The sequence below is a fragment of the Aquila chrysaetos genome, chromosome 3 (assembly GCF_900496995.4).
Source record: "Aquila chrysaetos chrysaetos chromosome 3, bAquChr1.4, whole genome shotgun sequence".
In the NCBI taxonomy this organism is placed as follows: Eukaryota; Metazoa; Chordata; class Aves; order Accipitriformes; family Accipitridae; genus Aquila; species Aquila chrysaetos.
In genome coordinates, this window is record NC_044006.1 from 45661720 (window position 1) to 45684670 (window position 22951).

At 38.7% G+C, this 22951-nt stretch overlaps 1 protein-coding gene across 7 annotated transcripts in view; it reads left to right on the top strand.

Moving 5' to 3' along the window:
- The window catches only part of SNX13 (sorting nexin 13), a 76299-nt gene that overhangs the window by 42343 nt on the left and 11005 nt on the right, over positions 1–22951 (top strand). For 3 of the 7 annotated variants that reach the window (XM_030008454.2, XM_041122169.1, XM_041122166.1), the window contains exons 13-21: positions 3984–4177; positions 5768–5872; positions 7702–7834; positions 8566–8603; positions 14607–14676; positions 17385–17557; positions 20322–20429; positions 21295–21405; positions 22720–22881. In XM_030008454.2, coding sequence (XP_029864314.1) covers positions 3984–4177; positions 5768–5872; positions 7702–7834; positions 8566–8603; positions 14607–14676; positions 17385–17557; positions 20322–20429; positions 21295–21405; positions 22720–22881 — 1094 coding nt within the window. Of the gene's footprint in view, positions 1–3983; positions 4178–5767; positions 5873–7701; positions 7835–8565; positions 8604–9446; positions 9487–14606; positions 14677–17384; positions 17558–20321; positions 20430–21294; positions 21406–22719; positions 22882–22951 lie in introns of those variants that run through there. The other 4 variants (XM_030008455.2, XM_041122167.1, XM_041122168.1 and 1 more) reach the window with 3 other exon arrangements.

Genomic DNA, 22951 nt, shown 5'->3' on the forward strand with positions numbered 1-22951 from the left:
GGTCTCACTGAAGCTAATGAAACTAATGACTGTAGATGTTAGATTGAAGTTTAGAGGATTACAAGGCTACTGAAGGTTGTCTATTTGAGAAGCTAAAATACAGCACTAATTTATGTATTATTTTAGGTTTATCATATAATCAAGAAATTGATGGATTAAAGTTGTATAATTAATTTTTAATACTTTCTAATGTTTGATTCTCTTCTGTGAATTCGTTGGGCTGCTGATGGCATTACTAAGAAAATCTATCAGTTTTGTTGTTGGTGGTAGTCCTTTTAATGCAGTAGATGGAAATACAATACAGCAGAGAGGAAACAATCCAGGAGGTTCCTGAAGTGTGTGGAAGATAACTTCCTGACACAGTTGCTGAGGGAGCCCACTAGGGAAGGAGTCCTGCTGGACCTGTTGTCCAGAGAAGGACTTGTGGGTGATGTGATGGTTGGAGGCCATCTTCGGGATAGCGATCATGAAATGATAGAGTTTTTGATTCTTGGAAAACTAAGGAGGGAGGTCAGCAGAACTACCACCTTGGACTACCAGAGGGCAGACTTTGGCCTGTTTAGGAGCCTGGTTGACAGAGTCCCTTGGGAGGCAGTGCTGAAGAGCAAAGGAGTCCAGGAAGGCTGGACATTCTTCAGGAAGCAGCTTTTAAAGGTGCAGGAGCAGGCTGTCCCCATGTGCTGAACGACCAGCTGGCAGGGAAGAAGACTGGCCTGGCTGAACAGAGAGCTTTGGTTGGAACTCAGGGGGAAAAAAGGAGAGTTTATGACCTTTGGAAGAAGGTGCAAGCAACTCAGAAGGACTACAAGGATGTGGTGAGGTTATGCAGGGAGAAAATTAGAAGGGCCAAAGCCCAGCTAGTACTTAATCTGCCTACTGCTGTAAAAGTATATAAAATAATAAATGTTTCTATAAATACATTAGCAACAAAAGGAGGGCTAAGGAGACTCTCCATCCTTTATTAGGTGCAAGAGGAAACATTTTGACAGAGGATGAGGAAAAGGCTGAGGTACTGAATGCCTTCTTTGCCTCAGTCTTTAATGGTAAGACTTGTTGTTCTTGGAGTACCCAGCCCCCTGAGCTGGAAGACAAGGATGGAGAGCAGAATGAAGCCCCATAATCTAAAGAGAAATAGTTAGTGACCTGCTACACCACTTAGACACACACAAGTCTGTGGGGCAGGATGGGATCCACCCAAGGGTACTGAGGGAGCTGGTGGAAGTGCTCACCAAGCCACTTTCCATCATTTACCAGCAGTCCTGGCTAACCAGGGAGGTCCCAGTTGACTGGAGGTTAGCAAACGTGACACCCATCTACAAGAAGGTCCAGAAGGAGGATCTGGGGAACTACAGGCCTGTCAGTCTGACCTCGGTGCCAGGGAGGGTTATGGAGCAGATCATCCTGAGTGCCATCACGCGGCACACACAGGACAGCCAGGTGATCAGGCCCAGTCAGCATGGGTTTATGAAGGGCAGGTCCTGCTTGACTAACCTGATCTCCTTCTGTGACAAGGTGACCCACTTAGTGGGTAAGGGAAAGGCTGTGGGTGTTGTTTACCTGCACTTCAGTAAAGCCTTTGACACCGTTTCCTACAGCATTCTCCTGGAGAAACTGGCTGCTCATGGCTTGGATGGGCGTATGCTTCACTGGGTAAAACAGTGGCTGGATGGCCAGGCCCAAAGAGTTGTGGTGAATGGAGTTAAACCCAGCTGGCGGCCAGTCACAAGTGGTGTTCCCCAGGGCTCAGTGTTGGGGCCAGTTCTGTTTAATATCTTTATTAATGATTTGGACAAGGGGATCGAAAGCACCTGTATTGGCTTTGTCTGGCAAGGTTTTGGTAGCAGGGCGGGTTACAGGGGTGGCTTCTGTAAGAAGCTGCTGGAAGCTTCCCCTGTGTCCAAGAGAGCCAATACCAGCCGGCTCTAAGACGGACCCGCCACTGGCTAAGGCCGAGCCAATCAGCAATAGTGGTAACGCCTCTGTGATAACATTTTTAAGAAGGAAAAAAAAGTTGGGACAGAGGGAAATGGCAGCCGGAGAGAGGAGTGAGAACATGTAAGAGAAACAACCTTGCAGACACCAAGGTCGTTGAAGAAGGAGGGGGAGGAAATGCTCCAAGTGCCGGAGCAGAGATTCCCCTGTGGCCCCTGGGGAAGACCATGGTGAGGCAGGTTGTCCCCCTGCAGTCCATGGAGGTCCACGGTGGAGCAGATATCCACCTGCAGCCTGTGGAGGACCCGATGCTGGAGCAGGTGGGTTCCCGAGGGAGGCTGTGACCCCGTGGGAAGCCCGTGCTGGAGCAGGCTCCTGGCAGGACCTGCGGATCTGTGGAGAGGAGCCCACAGACCAGGTTTTCTGGCAGGACTTGTGACCCTGTGGGGGACCCACGCTGGAGCAGTGTGCTCCTGAAGGACTGCACACCGTGGAAAGGACCCATGCTGGAGCAGTTCGTGAAGAACTGCAGCCCGTGGGAAGGACGCACGTTGGAGAGGTTTGTGGAGGACCGTCTCCCGTGGGAGGGACCCCACGCTGGAGCAGGGGAAGAGTGTGATGAGTCCTGCCCCTGAGGAAGATGAAGCGGCAGAAAACAACGTGTGATGAACTGATCATAAACCCCATTCCCCATCCCCCTGTGCCGCTGGAGGAGTTGGTAGAGAATCCGGGAGTGAAGTTGTGCCCAAGCCCTTTGTTATATTTTCTCTCCGCTGTCCAGCTGAGGAGGGGGAGTCATAGGACGGCTTTAGTGGGCACCTGGCATCCAGCCAGGGTCAACCCACCACAGCACCCTTAGTAAGTTTGCAGGCGACACCAAGCTGGGCAGGAGTGTTGATCGGCTGGAGGGTAGGAAGGCTCTACAGAGGGATCTGGACAGGCTGGATCGATGGGCCGAGGCCAATTGTATGAGGTTCAACAAGGCCGAGTGCCGGGTCCTGCTCTTGGGTCACAACAACCCCATTATAGGCTTGGGGAAGAGTGGCTGGAAAGCTGTCTGGTGGAAAAGGGCCTGGGGTTGTTGGTTGACAGCCGGCTGAATATGTCTCGGCAGAGTGCCCAGGTGGCCAAGAAGGCTGTACCAGAAATAGTGTGGCCAGCAGGACTAGGGAAGGGATTGTCCCGCTGTACTCGGCACTGGTGAGGCTGCACCTCGAATCCTGTGTTCAGTTTTGGGTCCCTCACTACAAGAAAGACATGGAGGTGCTAGAGCGTGTCCAAAGAAGAGCAAGGAAGCTGGTGAAGGGTCTAGAGAACAAGTCCTATGAGGAGCAGCTGAGGGAACTGGGGTTGTTTAGCCTGGAGAAAAGGAGCCTGAGGGGAGACCTTTATTGCTTTATTACAACTACCTGAAAGGAGGTTGTAGTGAGGCGGGTGTTGGTCTCTTTCCCCAAGTAACAAGTGATGGGACAAGAGGAAATGGCCTCAAGTTGTGCCAGGGGAGGTTTACGTTGGATATTAGGAAAAATTTCTTCACTAAAGGGGTTATCAAGCGTTGGAACAGGCTGCCCAGGGAAGTGGTTGAGTCAGCATCCCTGGAGGTATTTAAAAGACGTGTAGATGTGGTGCTTAGGGACATGGTTTAGTGGTGGACTTGGCAGTGTTAGGTTAATGGTTGGACTTGATGATCTTAAGGGTCTCTTCCAACCTAAATGATGCTATGCTCGTGACTTGTTAGATTTCCAGTTTGAACTTTCTCTCAACTTGTATCGTGTTGTACAAGCCTGTTACATCCACATAGTAATGATGGATTCACTTTTTACATGTGCATTTTAGAATTCAGTGTTTGGTTCCCTGACTTTTGCTCCCAATTTTGTTTACCAATTGTCACCAATATGTATGTAGTACTTTTTATTTTTTTGACTCTAGATGACAAGTATTCCAGATGTATAACCAGATCCTAGAGTTCCATATGTAGTTAACATCATAGAGAATTCTCTTTCTAAGATGCACAACAGTAACTACGGTTGTTTGGTGGCTGTGTTCTGTAGATTACATGCAGCAGACTGGTGGCCAAGCACATCTGTTTTTCTGGATGACAGTGGAAGGATACAGGGTTACGGCACAGCAACAGCTGGAGGTACTTCAAAGCCGGCAGAAAGATGGAAAACATCAGACTAATCAAACCAAGGGTCTATTAAGAGCAGCTGCATTTGGAGTTTATGAGCAATATTTATCAGAAAAGGTAGGAATAACTTATTTCTGCATTGGTTGGAATTTAGTATTATACAATTTCTGCAGATGCTTCTGTGGTAGTTATGGCTACATTAATATGAAATGGGTTTGATGTAGCACAAGTTGACATTTAAGCTATTACTTTTGTATCTTCTCTTCCCTTATGTCAAGCAGTAAGAAAATGCCTTTGTCCCCCCGCCCGCTCCATTTAAAAAGGCTCATACTGGCACTGGCTGTCAAATGCACTTAATGTGTTCCTTAGAAGCTGACTTTCCAGAATAGAGGAAAACTAGAGAAAATGTGAAGACAGAATAAGAAATTCTTTCCCTTTGTGTATGCTGTCCTTTCCCTTCCTTTTCCCTGCCCTCCTCCCCTTAAGAAGAAATGTTTAAAAAAAAATGCAACCCAATATTTGTACAAACTTAGATTAAGATTAGTTTTCAAATGAGATAACTTCCTGTGCCTCTCTACAAATGTCTTTATAAACTGCTCACATATCACTGTTGGGTATCTTTCAATAGGCTAAGCTTGAATGCTTCCAGTAGTCTGGTAATAGTGGAGTCTGCTGTGAAAGAAAACACTTGTCAACTTGTGTTAACAAAGCATCTTTGTTCTGAATTTGTGTATGCATAAAAATGACCTCTCAACTCACTCAAAAGCTTCCCTCAACAAATTATCCCTCAAATACCTTGTAATGCTTCTCTTTCTGGATCATTTCTTTCACTTTGGTTTTTCACCTCGATAGTCTATTGACACAGTGATCTGTACAGAGCTTGCTCTGATGGGTTTTTCACCCCAATATTCTGTCGACATGGTGGACTGTACAGAGCTTGCTCTGATGGGTTTGAGCTGACTGTATGCTCACCAGTTTGAAGTCAGAAGCCACCTAACAGCGGAGCTATTCCAAAGCTGGTTAACTCAGCCTCTCAGCTATGCTGTCAAGTGAGCTATGTCGGGTCTGGTTCAGTGCTGGCTCCCTGTCTCTGTTACAGAAAATGGGGAAAGTGTGTGAACTTGGGCCCGTCTAAAAGAATGCTTAATGGGTAGTGGTTTGAAGTATGTCATATCAAGGGATGACTGGGAATCTGATGGCTGATATAGTTGGTATGCTGGTAGCTGTAATAGAGTCTGCATAAAAAGCTACCATGATTATAGCTACTGGTAGTCTCTCCAGAAATTGGCAGAGCTGACAAACTGTTAGCCTTTCCTCAGATGCTTCAGGACTTCGTCCATTTATTTTCTTACTGGCTTTTTTCTTAATTTCTGAATCTAGATCTTTCTATTCATAAATAAATAACATTTATTTTTAAGAATGAGTAAATCAGTTTAGATATTGCTTCAAAATAATGTTCATAAGTTGTTTTTGAGGTGATTCTTAGTATTCAATCCTGAAACTTCCAACTTTTAATACAAACTGAACTTAATTTTGGGAGGAGGAAGGGCTCCGACTCTTGTGTGTTCTAGGCAGTTCTAGAGATATACTGATCAAGAAGAAATTTAGTTTACTTAGAGAATTTCAGAATTGTATTGGATTTTATTTGTGAAAATAGAAGCTTTCTTATTTTTATGCTGCAAAAGTTGATTTAGATCTTTATGACAGGCATCTCCAAGAGTTAATATTGATGACAACTTAGTAGCAAAACTGGCAGAAACACTGAACCATGAGGATCCAACACCTGAAATCTTTGATGACATTCAGAGAAAGGTATACTCTATTCATCCTGTATTTCATATAGACTGTTAATGCTATGGAGTATAAAATGTCACTACAGCCATTGAAAAAGGAGGAAGGAACTCAAATATTGGAAAATGAAAACCTGTTTTACCATTTTCCTGTTCTATAAAAATCATCCTTTAAATTGCCAACTTTTGCTTAGCTGTACATAGCCCATGGTTTTCAAAGCAGTAGACGGAAAGAGTATGTGTCCTGTATGAAATTAATTATGAAGCAGAATTTAGAATTATGGGATTATTATTTGTGTTTATGCACCAATTTAAGAAAAGTGCCTGTGTAGAATAACTAACTGGTACAATTTTGGTCCAGTTTTAGCTCTCTTTTTCAAAGGTGGATGTAAGCATGTTACCATATTAAATTCTATATCTCTTTCCAGAAGTTAATTTGACTGTTCTGTTTCTGCAAGCCTGCACAGTGTACCACTCACAAGCAGCAAGTACTGAAGATGAAACAGTCTTTTTACTACCTGCATATGTAGACTTTATCACTCAAGTCTTACATATATATTAAAAAAAAAGTGAATGATTAATATCCTGGCAGTAAATTGTATCCCAGTCTGAGAGGTTTTTATTTTAGGTCATTAACTGAATGTTCTGATTCATGCTAAAAATTAGTGTTATGAGCTGTAGAACTTAAAATGACTTTATTGTACTTGAGGCCCACATTTAAGACTAATGAAAACACCTTGTGAAATCTGTATTGCCCGAAGTAGGTTACAAGGGCCTTGTGTGTGATTTCTGCAGAAGAGCATAGATTTCTCATGTGTTACAAAAGAAATTGACTTCCTCAGACTTGCATGAAATTTTTTTCCATTCTTACCAGGTGATAGCACTTGTACAAAGCGTTCCATGGGAAAAAAATAAATCATTATTAAAATATTTTAGAGTTGACATAAATATCCAAACATCATGAATTAATTCCCACTACATGTAGTTAGTTACATGTGTGTATATGTATATATACTGTCACTGTGTAGGCTATATAGATAACTTTTTGAGGTGGTGTGGTTAAACCTTTGTGAGATAGGGTTATACTGTATTGGCTGAATTGGAAACTTTCAGGAAAGTAGTATGCGGTGTCTTCCCTCCCTCCCTTTCCCTCTTCTCACCTCTCCCCCTAGATTTTTGATCCTAGATCATTTTAGATTGGATATTAGGAAAAATTTCTTTACTGAAAGGGTTGTCGGGCATTGGAACAGGCTGCCCAGGGTGGTGTCACCATTGCTGGAGGTATTCAGAAAACCTGTAGACGTGGCACTTCAGGACATAGCTTAGTTTCGGGACATGGTTTAGTTTAGTGGTCATGGTGGTGTTGGGTTGATGGCTGGACTCGATGGTCTTAAAGGTCTTTTCCAACCTAAACGATTCTATGATTCTAAGTGTTTGCAGGTCTCTATGTTTATAGTTTATCAACAAAGAAGGACTTTGAGAGATAAGCTGTTGTGAAATGGGTAAAGACCAAATGTGTTTATAGTGCAAATGGAAGGGTAAAGGGGAGAGGAAGGAAACATTTACAGTTAACTTGCTACTTCCCTTCCTATACATGCATGTCTCCCTAGTTAAAAAAGTATTTTCTGAGACTGTGTTGTACTTCTAGCACAATTAGTTCTCATAACCTTTCTGTTAAAAGTAAGCCTGAATTGAAATTCCACAAACTCTCATTAGGGTTTTAAAGGAAACCCAGAAACACATAATAGAATGCACAGATACATGTTGGTCAAGTAGAATTTATGAAAGCTTGTCTGATTAATTAAAAAACGTAGTAAGTATTTCTAAGGTTGACGTTTTTATTTCAATAAGGTATATGAATTGATGCTGCGAGATGAAAGATTCTACCCTTCGTTCAAACAGAATGTGTTGTATGTGCGTATGTTAGCTGAGCTTGATATGCTGAAGGATCCTAGTTTCAGAGGATCAGATGATGGTGAAGGAGGTGAGCTCTATATCGAAGGGGCATTTCCTGGGACCATTCTTTTTTCTGCTCTAAAATGAAAATAAGAAAATTATCCACAGTGTTTTTGATAAAACAAAAAGTCCTGTACTATCTCTGATCTTTAAATTAATGTTTCCTCCTTGTGCTTTTTTTGTAAATTGTTTTGGGAGTCAAATAGCTTTTTCTGTAGTAACTTTAATCTCATGTACGTTTTTTGTCAAGTCTTGGTAACAAGAGTGTCGCTAAAATAAGTGTGCAACTCCATTCTCATTTTTTATTCAAAACTATTTGAGGTTACTTCATGTTGGGTTTTAATACGTAACTATTCTTCATCTGGAAATAGAAATTGGAAGTACATAGGAGGTGGTTTTTAAAGCAATTAAAATCATTCTTCTCGTTAACTGAAGTACAAATCTAATGGAAATTGTTTAACTATTAAACTGACTCCTTAATGAAGCAATTTCATGTGGTGATATAAGCTTAAAAATATTTTTTTCTGGAGTATTTATTTCATATCTCTAGCTGTAAAAACTTACTTACATTTTCTGTTAGGTGTCTTTATTGGAAACTTGAAGTAGTTGTATATTGGACACAACATTCTGCCCAATGCAACAGTTGTCCATTATTTTCCATAATGGTTTGTTTTTGCGTTTTTATTTCTTGTGTGTGGCCCTACACTGGAGAAAATCCTCTAACCTGTTTTTTCCTTTCCCCTTCCTCACTGCCCCCAGAATCTTTTAATGGGTCTCCTACTGGCAGTATAAATCTGGTAAGTGCTTGGATTTTTTTTTTCCATTATTATTATTTTTTATCCCCAACAGTAGGGAAAGTGTTATAAAATAGTTTAAACTATGTATGTTACAGGTTTTAGTTCACTGCAGTTTAATTTTTGAAGAAGTTCTTGAATCAAATTGAAATACACATAAGGTATCAATTAATGAGAACACTGTCCTTTTTGTACTTTCCCCTGTGTTTAATGAAATCTTGCATTGTTTCTCACAGAAGCAGTAATAATCTATAGTTAATTTATGCAAAGCATACTTTCTTATCCCTGTTTTTTTTTTAATAGACATAAATTTGGAGTTAGGTAATAATAGGTGAAAACAAATCCTTTGAAACTGAAATCTCAATGGATTAAATTCAAATAGACTGTAAATGAGGCATTTAATTAGATTTTTATAGGTGGGGGTTTTTTTGGTTGTTTTTTTTTTTTTTTTTTTTTTGTTTTTTTTTGAGTTAGGACTTGATTTGGAACCATAAAAGTATCTGGAGTTTATTCAAAATATGAATCTTTGTTTTCTAATCTGACCAATTTCAAGTTCAAATTTTTTTTTTTTTTTTTTAAGCAGTTCTTGACTGGGTCAGTTTGTCAGAACCTTTTCCTTGTTACATGAATGTACTTAAATATTTGAAATGTACTTCTGCATGTACTATTGGCTGCATATGTATGAAGAGAACTGTATATTTCTACCAGACTTTTTCCAAATAATCTGTCCCACATAGATCTTACTAGGTTTAAAATGTTTTAAACCAAAAATTAAATCACAGTTATTTAAAAAGAAAAAATCATAAAAATGTTGATGTATTTCCTCCCTCTTACTTGTTTCTTCAGACTATATGTAGCTAAGCTACAAGATATGCAAGGTTCAATTGTGTGTATGAGAGTATTTTTCCAAATCTTTTACTTTTAGAAAGGTTTGCAATCTGCATGCAAGTTCCTGGCTTATGTGATTCATAGGTCCTTCTAATTCATTCTTGGAAGATGCTGTAGCTCCTTAGGAGTTCCAGTGCATTGGTTAGATTATGCTTGCATGCAGAGGAATGGAGTTTATTTTGTAAAGGAATACATTTAACATAAGTGTAAATATGTTTGTGTGGGGGTTGTTTGTTTGTGGGTTTTGGTTTTGCAGTGGGGTGGGTTTTTTTGAAGCTGGAATTTTTTGTCTATTGTTTTCCTCTTGTTTACATTTTGAAATACAAAGAAAAGGGGATGTTGTCAGCTGATAACAATTTACACAAAATCCTGTTGGATGCAGAAGGAGAACTTAATTTAGCCATATTTTTTATAAATTTTTACATACATTTGTGGTAATGTCACAAGAGATTCTTTTAATTGACGAATCTTTTTAAAAGATCTTTCAAATGTCTCTTAAGTGCTTTTTCTAAGAATGTTCTGACATATCAAAGTTGTATCTTATAGATGGGGATTTGCCATTGCTGTGGCTCATCTGGCTAGTCATTATCTGCTGCTTAGTTTCATGTGGCCTTTCCAAACTAAGCTAGAAAGTCTTAAAGCCTTTATCGAGTACTGTTGCAATACAAATAAATATTTGCATGGGACAATTCAAAATCTTGATTTTTGTTGTTGTTGTGAAAAGTATATTTGCAGAATATTACATTTAATATTTTTATAAAGAGCAAAGAACATTCTAGCAGAAATGTGTAATAAATCTCTGTTTATGCAGAACTTATGCTTTCTGTAGTTCATATTGTTCAGGGTTTTCAGTGCTTTTACAGGTGTTCAAATACTGGTAGATTAGTTTTTCCTGGCTGAATTCCATGTCAAGAGTAAATTTCTGTACACATAGTTTAGCTCCCATGTGTTAGTCAGTTACATGAAGAAAAATAGACCTTGGAAAGGTTACTTCAAAGGTCAGGGAATTTCTGTACTTTTAGCTAATGACAATGCATTAAATAAGATTGGGTTGTGGTGTGATACTTTTGCTTTTTAATTAACTTGTGTTCCTGTGAATATATGTAATTTCAAAGGTATTAGGTCATATTAAATACAAACTGTCTGTTGTGTTATCTGTTCAAGTTTCAACCATTTCATTTACTTGTATTAATTGTTGCTGTATAGTGCCTTGCCACAGCAGTTGAGTATTTCCTAAAGTTTCCATTATAAAATACGTCATCTGCAGTTTATACTTTCACTGTAAGAATGTATTTTAGGATTATTTGGAAGAGAGGCTGAAAACTGTTTTGAGGAAAAGTGATTTTACAAAAATATCTTCTTAATTCTGCCTTTTAATTTGACATATTAGTCTACTATATTAAACCAGTAGTCCGCATTTTGGGGGTATAAAACCATTGTAGATATTTATAGACTCTTGCAGATTTCATCTAAATGGATCCATAATCTGAGCTTTACATATTGCTTTTGCATTGAGTAAATAAAAGGAGTCATACAGGTGTTACATATCCAAGACCTTGAATGGCAGCAGAAATGGTTGGTTTGAACTTCTGGCAGTCATTAGTGTATGTCAGTCTGAACCTCTTTTAGTTATCAAGAAGAAAACTGAACTGTTAGGGTGGCAATGAAGGGAGGCAGGAAAATGAGAAATAATGATGCCTTTTAAAAAAGTTAACAGTAGCTTAACGTTAGTGTTTCATAGCAAACAAAGTATTAGAGCAGTTGACTATTACTTTCTTCTTTAATAACATCCCTTCCATCTTACTGATAATCAAATCCTAGAGCTCTCAGAATATCAAGCACTTATCCAAGCTTCCACGAATTCCTGCTATTCATCAGTCTCAGGTGATATTCTGCTCTTAAATTTGGACGCTACAGTATAGAGCACACCTTACAGGATTATTGCTGTCCAAGGGTGACTTGCTTAGGAATGGACTAAGTCAGAGAAAGTCAGCCCTATATCCAACAATGACCAAAAGCAAGTGTCTAATGAAAATTATAGGAACAGTCCACTTAACGGTGATACTTCACCAGAATACTCTCTAGCATCCAGTAACTTACAGACTTGGGAATTCTTGAGGTAAAAATGATGTCTGCACTTAAAATATTTTTTGCATTAACTCATCTGTTCTACCATTGAGCAGACATAAACTTTCAGCACTATAGTGTACAGTGGCAAAACAGATTTCCCAAATGGACGCCTCTTCTACCTTTTTTCAATCTGGGACTTTTGTACTGTAAGTCTCCAAGCTGTATCAGAATCTTTAGGAGACTCCTTACTGCAATACATGATAAAGCATAGTTAGTGTGACAAGACCTTTTTAACGATGCCATTTATTCATTATCTAGACTTCATAACAGAAATGTTATTCCCCTCACCTTCTGTGGTGGCTGTTTAGGCAGAGACTGATTGAGGTGGTTGAAGCAAAGAAGAGCCGTTCTCTTCAGAGAGCTTGAGAAGGAGTGGTGTAATAGGTAGGGATATCGTGGAGATGATAGATTCAAATGAAGAGGGGGCAAAAGCAGAGTCTTTAAATCACTTACATTTTCAAGTCCAACCTATGTTTTGATTGTCATCACGTAAGAATGGCTTATGTTTAAGGAAACAGAGAAGTTTAGAAATTTGGTTGATGTGTATTGAGGTTTTAGTTTGACACAGGTATGGCACTGCTACCCAGTAGGTCCCATTCTGGGTAACTTTTTGTGGAAACTCACTATTAAACTGGCTTGGTTAAAATATAAAAGACAGCTGACTGCTGCATATTCATTCTGAATGTGTATCTTTGAAGAATTTTAGAATTTTGAGGTAAAATATATAAAGTAGCTGGGATCCCAGTGCCTATGAAATCTACTTAAGTACTTTGATTTTTTTTTTTTTTTTTTTTTTTTTTAACCTGGTAATTTAAGATTAGGATCACGTGTAGTGGCCCATCCTCCATTTCGTTCAGTTGTGTATCCAACTTTTCCACTCAGCAATCTTGCTGAGCTTTATTATGTTAAGTCTTTAGTGGTCAGATCTATTGTATCATAAATAATAGAGAAGCTTCTCTAAAAGACCCGTTAGGCTGCTTTTGATCCCAATAATTACTGAATAGCGGAGACAGGGTGTTAGCCAGCTGAGGATGTACCTGTTCATTTTTTATGAGGGTAGACATTTCTGAGAAAAGTGTTTAGTGTTTTTTACATACAGCAGGGAAATTATTCAGCTTTTACTGCACTGTAGCTTTTCTGTGGTGCTTTAAGTCAGTTGAAAGAAACCAGGATGGTGCAAAGATAAAACCAAAAGATCTGTTACACAACACCTGTGACGCCCATCTACAAGAAGGGCCAGAAGGAGGATCTGGGGAACTACAGACCTGTCAGTCTGACCTCGGTGCCAGGGAGGGTTATGGAGCAGATCATCCTGAGTGCCATCACGTGGCACACACAGGACAACCAGGTGATCAGGCCCAGTCAGCATGGGTTTATGAAAGGCAGGTCCTGCTTGACTAACCTGATCTCCTTCTGTGACAAGGTGACCCACTTAGTGGATAAGGGAAAGGCTGTGGGTGTTGTTTACCTGCACTTCAGTAAAGCCTTTGACACTGTTTCCCACAGCATTCTCCTGGAGAAACTGGCTGCTCATGGCTTGGATGGGCGTATGCTTCGCTGGGTAAAACAGTGGCTGGATGGCCAGGCCCAAAGAGTTGTGGTGAATGGAGTTAAACCCAGCTGGCGGCCAGTCACAAGTGGTGTTCCCCAGGGCTCAGTGTTGGGGCCAGTTCTGTTTAATATCTTTATTATTTGGACAAGGGGATCGAAAGCACCCTCAGTAAGTTTGCAGGCGACACCAAGCTGGGCAGGAGTGTTGATCGGCTGGAGGGTAGGAAGGCTCTACAGAGGGATCTGGACAGGCTGGATCGATGGGCCGAGGCCAATTGTATGAGGTTCAACAAGGCCGAGTGCCGGGTCCTGCTCTTGGGTCACAACAACCCCATTATAGGCTTAGGGAAGAGTGGCTGGAAAGCTGTCTGGTGGAAAAGGGCCTGGGGTTGTTGGTTGACAGCCGGCTGAATATGTCTCGGCAGAGTGCCCAGGTGGCCAAGAAGGCTGTACCAGAAATAGTGTGGCCAGCAGGACTAGGGAAGGGATTGTCCCGCTGTACTCGGCACTGGTGAGGCTGCACCTCGAATCCTGTGTTCAGTTTTGGGTCCCTCACTACAAGAAAGACATGGAGGTGCTAGAGCGTGTCCAAAGAAGAGCAAGGAAGCTGGTGAAGGGTCTAGAGAACAAGTCCTATGAGGAGCAGCTGAGGGAACTGGGGTTGTTTAGCCTGGAGAAAAGGAGCCTGAGGGGAGACCTTTATTGCTTTATTACAACTACCTGAAAGGAGGTTGTAGTGAGGCGGGTGTTGGTCTCTTTCCCCAAGTAACAAGTGATGGGACAAGAGGAAATGGCCTCAAGTTGTGCCAGGGGAGGTTTACGTTGGATATTAGGAAAAATTTCTTCACTAAAGGGGTTATCAAGCGTTGGAACAGGCTGCCCAGGGAAGTGGTTGAGTCAGCATCCCTGGAGGTATTTAAAAGACGTGTAGATGTGGTGCTTAGGGACATGGTTTAGTGGTGGACTTGGCAGTGTTAGGTTAATGGTTGGACTTGATGATCTTAAGGGTCTCTTCCAACCTAAATGATCCTATGAATCTGTGATTCTGTGATTCCACAGTTGTTCAGGGGTTTTGTTTTTTGGGTTTTTTTTTTTAATGCTCAGTAAAAGGCTTATTTGTAGCTGTAGTTCTTTAGAGTTGAGATATCAAATAAAAGCAGCAAATATGTTTAGTGATCACAATACTATGTGAAACTGGTAGGGGACATGAAGGGCTGTACACTGTGTGTAAAAGGCTTTAGTAACCAGGTAATACAAACACTTATTTGCATTGTTACATTGCATTAAGCTATTCTATTCATGTAATGAACTGATAGTTTGAAAATGAAATGGATTAATCAAAAAGGATCTCTGAAATGAGATGTCTCTGTGATCTTATTCTCTCTTTTCTGTTTCTTCCTTCTTCCCTCTTCCCCCAACCCCCATCATCCCATGCAGTCCTTAGATGACCTTTCAAATGTCCCTTCTGATGAGACAGTTCAACTCCATGCATACATCTCAGATACTGGTAAGTGAATCTGTTATGATGGCTGCTTGCTTGTTTTCCACCATTTATTTTGAGGTTTTTTAGTATTACAGGCCCTTGAAATCCTAATCCTTTCATTTTTTTTTAACTTCATAAAACATTTGAATTCATATTTCCCATTAAGTCTTTGTAATGGAAATCCTTACAGAATTGGTGCTGTAGGTCATAGACTATATATTTGTACTTAAAATGTGATTTAATTTTTGTTCTTTATGGTATTATTATTTTTCCTATCTCTGGAGAATCATTCATTAAACTTAATATTGAATAGCATTTATTTTAGCAATTATTTAAAGAACAAATTGTAAAAGCCATCTCTTTTTTTTTTTTTTTTTCTAGTCACACAGTTTTAATTCTTGACTGTTTACTTCTGTTGCTGTAATATTTTCCCCTATTTTTTATGCTTCCTTATTGACTTAGCTTAATTTAAGTTGGACTTCTGTCTTTACAATGGTGTCATTTTTGGTTATCTTTTGAAAAAATTTGCCTAGTAATAAATCAAAAATTCTTATTATGTGAGAGTAAATAACAGAAACTTCTCAGATATTATTTGCAAATAACTCCAGTTAGATGAGATTGCACTAATTAAATTATTAATGAATCTTCAGATACCTTTTTGGTCGATTTTACTATGCAACAGACTTCAAAATCTCTGCATTTCTATAGCAGACAAATGAGCTATGAGCAAGAATTCAACTACTTGACATTTTAATTTAACTCTTGTTACTCCAACCAAGTGTGAGTGTGGTGCAATTCAAGTGTTGTGTATTCAACCCTCAGAGAAGGGGAAAAATAATTTAAAAGTTAAGAATCACAATTTTGATTTTTCATTTAAAATGGAATGTGATACTTTTTTCTGAATTAAACTTAGAAGTTTCATTGTTTTGATCCAAGAAAAAGGTAGTCTTAGAACCACACAAATCATGTTAAATTTATTACCTTGATGGCAATGTGTATTAATAACTATCAGCTTGACTCCGTGAAGCCATAATACTCCAGTTGAACCAGGGGATATGTACAGGTTCGTATTGTAAGATAGGACTAAACTGGATGTCTCCTTCCTCTTCACCTCATGTTTGAAGAAGAAATACAAGTTCTTGCTTTCTGAATACTTCAGGCAGTAGGTGCATCTTGCATCTGTGTGCAGGCTCCTTTCCTCTACTGATTAATACCCTTTATTGTGTTTGAGGGGTGTATACAAGATCTTCTCCATAATCTTTGAGGGTTCACCTTGTCACGTGTTGGAAAATAAATATTAAGAGGCTATGACATAAGGCGTGATCGGGACAACTTCTTTTTTTTTCTGCTACTACTGTCCTGAAGTGGTACTCCTAAAGGTGCAACTTAGCAGCGCTGCTGAGATGTGGTATGGTGGCTGCATGGCAGAGTGGACAACCTGAGTTTAGAGGACAGGGCTTGCTCCATCCGTGGAGCCAGGGTTTGCCGGCTCCATTATCTGCACAGTCGTTTGGCAGCATCGTGATTGTCCGCTCTTTTCTCTTGGGGTTCAGCACTCAACATTCTTCTTCTAGAGGGTAGCTGGCAAAGGAAAGATGCTCCAAAGGATGCCAAAAGGTAGATGGCAAAGAAAAGATGCTCCGTACCCACTGTGCACCTTGCTAGTGAGTAATTCTTACATTGTCAGCAACTGCCCTTACCCTAGTCCCTGGCTGCTTAGATCTTGGCATTATACTTGAAAGAAGTCAAGGCTGGTAGCACAACAGGTTGGAGCTGATGATTTGTCAGGAAAAGTGTATTTTATGGAGTGTGGGTGCAGAACTTGATTAAAAAGTATTTTCATCAACCACACTGGAAAATTGTGGTTACTGGGTATTGGTTTAATACTTACAGATACTACGTGTTACCAGTTTAAACAGTGTGCAGTGTAAACTATTGGTTCTAGGTCATTCTGTAGATTAAATGGAAGTTTTTGAAACAAACTCTGTACTGGGAGGAGTTCTGTGATGGAGGAATGTCCAAGAGAACTTAAATATTCAGTGGAGAACAAAAAGATGTTTGCTTGTATTTAACTGTCTGTGTTCTTTCCATTTATAAATTGACTTCTCCATAAAATGTGTGTGTGTTTACACACACGCAGAATACATTAGATGTATGTACACACACATACAGAATATGTACATATGTGTGTGTATAGTTTCTGTTGACTTAATAGTGTGGGGAGTATTTTTTATCTTATAGTTAGTAACAAACAGCTGATGTTAATAACAAAACCGAATGCTTACAGCTTGCTAGCACTGTCTTCTGTATTTACAGCTTTTTTTGATGGACAAACTTTTACAATATGATTAGAGTACTTTGGAGACTGGAATTTCTTCCCATGTCACAGTTGTCTTTCACCCATACCTTGAGTTCTTTAGGTTAAAATTATTTTTTAAAAGATCTGTTGACTATTCTCTAAAGTTGAAACCTTTTCTATTCTTTTTTTGTTTTGCGTGTCAGTGAAACTTGTCTAACTTTAAGGCTGTTTAATCTCTTAAGTTTACATAATAAGTTTCTGGAGGGTCTCACTTATACAGTGTTTTGGATACAGGGATGGCTTACTCTTTTGCTTGCGTGTCCATTTTTGTCTCAAGTCTGTCATTCCAGACATTTCTTCACTTCACGTTTGTGTCCTTTCGTCTTCCTTCTTTCTGTTTGTTCTTCTTTTATTTTTGTTTTTAAACTACTAGTCTATGCTGACTATGACCCATATGCTGTGGCAGGAGTGTGTAATGACCATGGCAAGACATATGCACTGTATGCTATCACAGTCCATCGGCGAAGTCCAAACAGCGAAGAGACGTGGAAGACATATCGACGCTACAGTGACTTCCATGACTTTCACATGAGGATCACTGAGCAGGTAATTAATCTCATAAAAATCTTTTAAGGTTTCTTTGAAAGATGCTTTTTCTGTGTGATGGTATGGCATGAGTAGTGGCTTTCTCAAAGTGACTTAAGATGTGGAGTTACAGCACTATGTTATTTTCTATTAAAGTGTACTTTTTTTACTGTTTATATCATACACTATTTGTAGTGAGCAGTTTACAGGTGCGTGTTTATATAGTTTGGTATCTGATGGCTATGTAATTGCTTTAACAAAAGGAAATGGAACTTGGAAAGCTCGCCCCTCCCTGCCCCTTGCTTAATTTTACTTTGAAATGTTTGTATGGAAGTGCTATTGGTCTCAAACAGTGGCATATTTCATTTGTTATATTTGTCACAGATTAAGAAATAAAAACTGAGCTTGGGAAATAGGTATTTAAGTTTTAAGTGAAATATTAAGGATTGGTGGGGTCTCAAAGGGGACAGCTGTTGGCAGTTCAGTATACTGCTAGACAATCTGCCTTTTATTGCTGTACTTCTATTCTCAGACTCTTTAACTCTCCTAAAATGAAAGAAGAAAACCATAGAGACTTGTAATTCACCAGCTGGTACAAAGTAGAACCTGCTGACATGAAAAAGTGTTGAAAATGCAGTGCTTTTAAAAGAGGAGGGTGAAATACTTTTAAACCAAGCCTTTGGAGAAGTCAGATTTGACTGCATAACCTTTGAACTAGTCAGAAGTGTTGGATTACATCCCTTTACTCTGTTATTAATAGAGGGGCATAGAGAACAAATTCTGTGCAGGTAGGTTAGCATTGTAAAGTCACAACAGTAGTAAAAATGGAAAAGGCTTTATTAAAAAAGCAAGCCTGTTGAATATTTGTCTTAATTATAAACAAAGTCTGATTTTCCTTTGTATTTCTGATTATCTTAGTGTGCTGTGAATAAATTTGAAATACCAGTTTTTATACTCCTCTTCAAATTGTTGTTTGTTTTTGGTTTTTTTGTGGGTTTTTTTTGTATTGTTTTTTTTTAAATTAATTCACTGTTTTGAAAAATCCCTGACCTGTTGAAACAGCTATGGGTTCCCTGACCTTATAGTGAGTTAATGTTCTGTCGATAGGGGGCAGTCATTTAAAACTGACCTACCAGTACATGACTAGAAAAAAATGACAGAAGCAAAAATTTTCAAAATGTGAAAGCTCAGAAATGTCGTGTTGCTAAATCCGAGTTCTTTGAATTTACAAAAAATGGAAATGTTATTCTCTAACACTAAGATTGCAAAAAGTAAATAAATTCCTGTGCTTCGTAGCAGCATCTCAGAAACTCCTGACAGTTTTGCTTTGTTTTGACAATAAAATAGATATTCCTACTGAGTTTATGGGCACAGGAATGTCACTGCTACACTGAACACCCTTCTTGTGTGCTTGTCTGAGGCATTTTTATTGGCATGTTAAGGGTAAAGGTTAGAAGCTTTTATTTAAAATAAATAGGAAGGGCAGGGTTTATTGTTTATGTTTTTCAGAGAAAATAGGTACTTGATCCAAAATGGAATTGAAGTTAGCTGTGTATAGTATCTGTATGAGCTTTTTTCTTAAAGTACTGAATAGATTCACACTAGTTTTAGTAATGTAATAAATATCATTTGAAGTAGATATCTATATTTAAAACAGAGGCTGTTCTTTGCTTGCATTGCTTCTGTTTAGATACAAGTATCCAAATAAAAAATAGACCATGTTCTGTTCAGTTGTTTTGCTGCGTGACCTATTTGCAAGGGAATGGCATTTGTAAAGTTGAAAATAGTTATTCTTTGGTGCTTCCTCAGGCCATAAACGTTACGAGCTTTGTGACCTTCCGAAGTTTAATGATGTCTTTGCAAAAAGACACCTTGCAGGGACTGAATGGAATCCTTCTCATTAAATCTGTAATTTTGTGGTCTTCGTAGAGAGAAAAGGATACAACCTTTTTCCAGGTTGTTTCTTAAAGCCTAGATACTATACCTTTCTCTCTTTACCACCTTTAGAATATTATTTATTATTTACAGGAATTCTGGATATAAGATAATCCTTATTCTTTGAGTTTTATTCTTGTCACTTCTTTATTTTTGTGCATTGTAGCAGATATGTTCACCCTTCTTAAGTGTTAGGGCCTCTTCTTTCCCTGCTGCTTCCCTGGAATACCAGTTCCTTCTGTAAAACTGAAACAGTGGAAGACATGTCAACCAGTGCCAATCACTGTCATCACCTGGAGAAAAGGCACAAGTGATGGCATATCAAGCATGGTATGATAACCTGTGTGTAAACTGGGTGCTGCCTTCCACTCTAGGGATAAAAACTTAATCATTTCCTTAGTAGGTTTGATCAGGAAAGGAAAGGGAAGATGTTTTGAAAAAGATTTACAAGTTCTCTTGATGTAGTCTTATAACCCTACTAACTTCTGCGCAAATAATAATGATAAATCTTGAGCCTAAACCTTTTTGAGCAGGTATGATGACAGGAATAATTTGCACACTATCATGCTCTGTATTTCAAAAGTGAGTATCACATGTGTGTTCAGAAATTAAATTTTGCCCTTGACAGTGTCCAGAGATTTTCATGTATTTGTTCTTGACAGCCTACTTTTCATTTTGGCGTCTCCAAGGAATCTTGAGTTCTGGGCTTGATGCAGAAATTATTTGTTAGGTGTTACATGGTAGATAAGAATAGGTGAATATAATGACCCCTGTAATTTCTGAGCTTATATGGTGATTTGAAACTCTTTTGAAAACAGACTCTCCCCAAAAAATCTTCTCTTTTTTCTAGTTTGAAAACCTTGCAAATATACTGAAACTTCCTGGCAAAAAGACATTTAACAATATGGACAGAGAATTTTTGGAAAAGAGGAAAAAAGATTTAAATGCATATTTGCAGGTAAGCTGTTACGGGTTTTCTGGTTGTGTTCTAGGTAGGAATTCTTTTTTCTGAGGTAGAAATTTGCTGTGTTGTAGGTGGTATACAATCCTAAATAGTATACCATAAGAACTTCATATTATCTAATAAGTTAGCCTTTTCTTTGCTGTTTCAGTTTATTCTCAGCCAGTTCTGTCCCAACTCCTCTGAGCTGGTGAGGTTCCAGCTGTGTTGGTTTTGAGCTCTATGCCACTTAACTTTTTTCCATCACACTCATGTTTGTGGTTACTTTCTCTTGTGCTGTTGCATAAAGATTGGCATGGCACCTGCTCCGGCGGTGTAGCACAACCACACAGCTTCTCCATTCAGATAAGGCCTGTATCAGCCCAACTAAAGGAATTCAGTTGTCCTACTTCATAGGGACTTTCTGGTCATTTAGCACTAAAATATGTTGACCAACTCAATGAACATGTTAACAACAAATAATGAAGATGAATAAAACGTGAAATTTGATTGTTCTGTTTAGAGTGCTAATATTTTTTTCCTTTGTGAGATATGTGCCCCATTTTTAATAGCAATATTTCTTTCAGTCACAGCTTTTTTTTTTTTCCTTGGAGTTTTAGAGGCAGTTTGAGTGGTCATAAAGGTGTGTATTTTTCTGTGAGATGCTATAATTAACATACTAGTTAATATTATGGGAATTACCAGGAAGCATGTTGTTTCCATCTTGAGAGTAGTGTCATGTTGGAATAAAATTTAGAGAATGAATGAGAAAATACATTGCAAGATGTAGTGTCTTTGTGCATGGTAAACTTTCACTAAACTGAATGATATGGCCTTTTTCATTATTTATTAAAAAGTACCTTTTAAAAATTATTTTACTCAGCTCTTATTAAATCCTGAAATGATGAAGGCTTCTCCAGCTTTAGCCCACTATGTGTATGACTTCCTGGAGAATAAAGCCTACAGCAAAGGGAAGGGAGATTTTGCACGGAAGGTAAGAATGTTTTGCACTGTCAAGGGAACTTCAGAGCATTCGTTAGTGCAGTGATTGCATTAAACAGACATGTTGAACTGATATTAAACAGCTATATAGCACTTTCAAAACAACTTGCAAGTGAGTTGCTTTAATAGTTTGTGAGTGGCAAAGTATCTGAGGACATATGGAACCAAAAATTTATGGTTTTTATAACAGGTAAATTTATTTGTATGACAAGGAAATAAAATTTTCAAATAGGACGCAGTGTATTGCACCAAGACTACTTTGAAAGTGTGTTCACTTTGCAAGTTACTTTGTGAGACGTCTGTGATTTTTTTTTTTTGTAGTCTCATTCCTTCTAATTTCTTTTTTCAGTTCTTTACTCTGTATTTGCTGCTGTTACCATGCTCTCCACTCTTCAGCCCAAAAAATGAAATGCATTTCCCTTCAAAAGCAGGTGTTATGTATTTAGCCGTTGTAACCATTCAGAGTCATTGGTCAAATTTGGAGCTCTGAGCTATGCATCCTTTTTTTTTTTAAGCCACCAGAACTCTCTTCAGACAAGTGATTCTTTGTTCAGTTGACCAGTGTGTATGGGCATCTGCTTTGCAAATACAGCTATTTCTAAACTTTTAGTCATTTTGATATAAAAAGCATCTGCAACTGTATTGTCACTTCAAGTTGTTGTTCTGCCTATATTCCTTAAATATTTAACAGTGAAACAGTTAAATATTTATCAAGGTTTATGTAATGACTAAGATTTGATTTCTACCTTATCAGGTTCTTCATAAACTTAACTTTTTAAGGGCATCACATTAGTACTTGTGCCTCTGTTTGGACTGGATTTAGAGTATATACTGAAAGAAAAATTGTATCAGTTTCTATGGAACTACTTTTTGGTTTTAATTATACTTGCCACGATATTAAAGCATATTACTCTAGTGCTGTTTAAGAGGCATGTTTCAAAGATGAAGAGTTGAAAGCAGAAGTGAAACATCTGGAAGTAGGAAGCTTGGAAGGGAGAAATAGCATTGAATGGAGAAGAAAAGGAAAATAAGTTCAAGCTAAGAAAAGCTGAGGGATGGGAAATGGAAATGACTCGGGAAAAAGATCTGTTGAAAGATGTAAATAGTTTCAGTAGGGCTGTAAGGAACAAGAAATATAAATGAAAATGAAGCTAAAACTTTATTCTGCATTTGGTAATGAAGTTAAGCAATTTGAGTTGTTCTTTATATTATTGTTCTCTGGAACAGTGTGATACTTCTCATAGCGTATTAATATACTGGTGTCCTCATAGATTATACAATTCTGGTTAAACATCTTCCCCTTCAGATGGACACATTTGTAAACCCACTGCGTAACTCTATGAGAAATGTATCAAATGCAGTCAAGTCTCTCCCTGACAGCCTGGCAGAGGGAATGACTAAAATGTCAGACAACATGGGTAAAATGTCAGAGAGATTGGGACAAGACATAAAGCAATCATTTTTCAAGGTAAGAAAATATTTGGTAGATAATACATACTAGTGAATTCATAGGAGATTAGCTATCGACTCACTTAAAC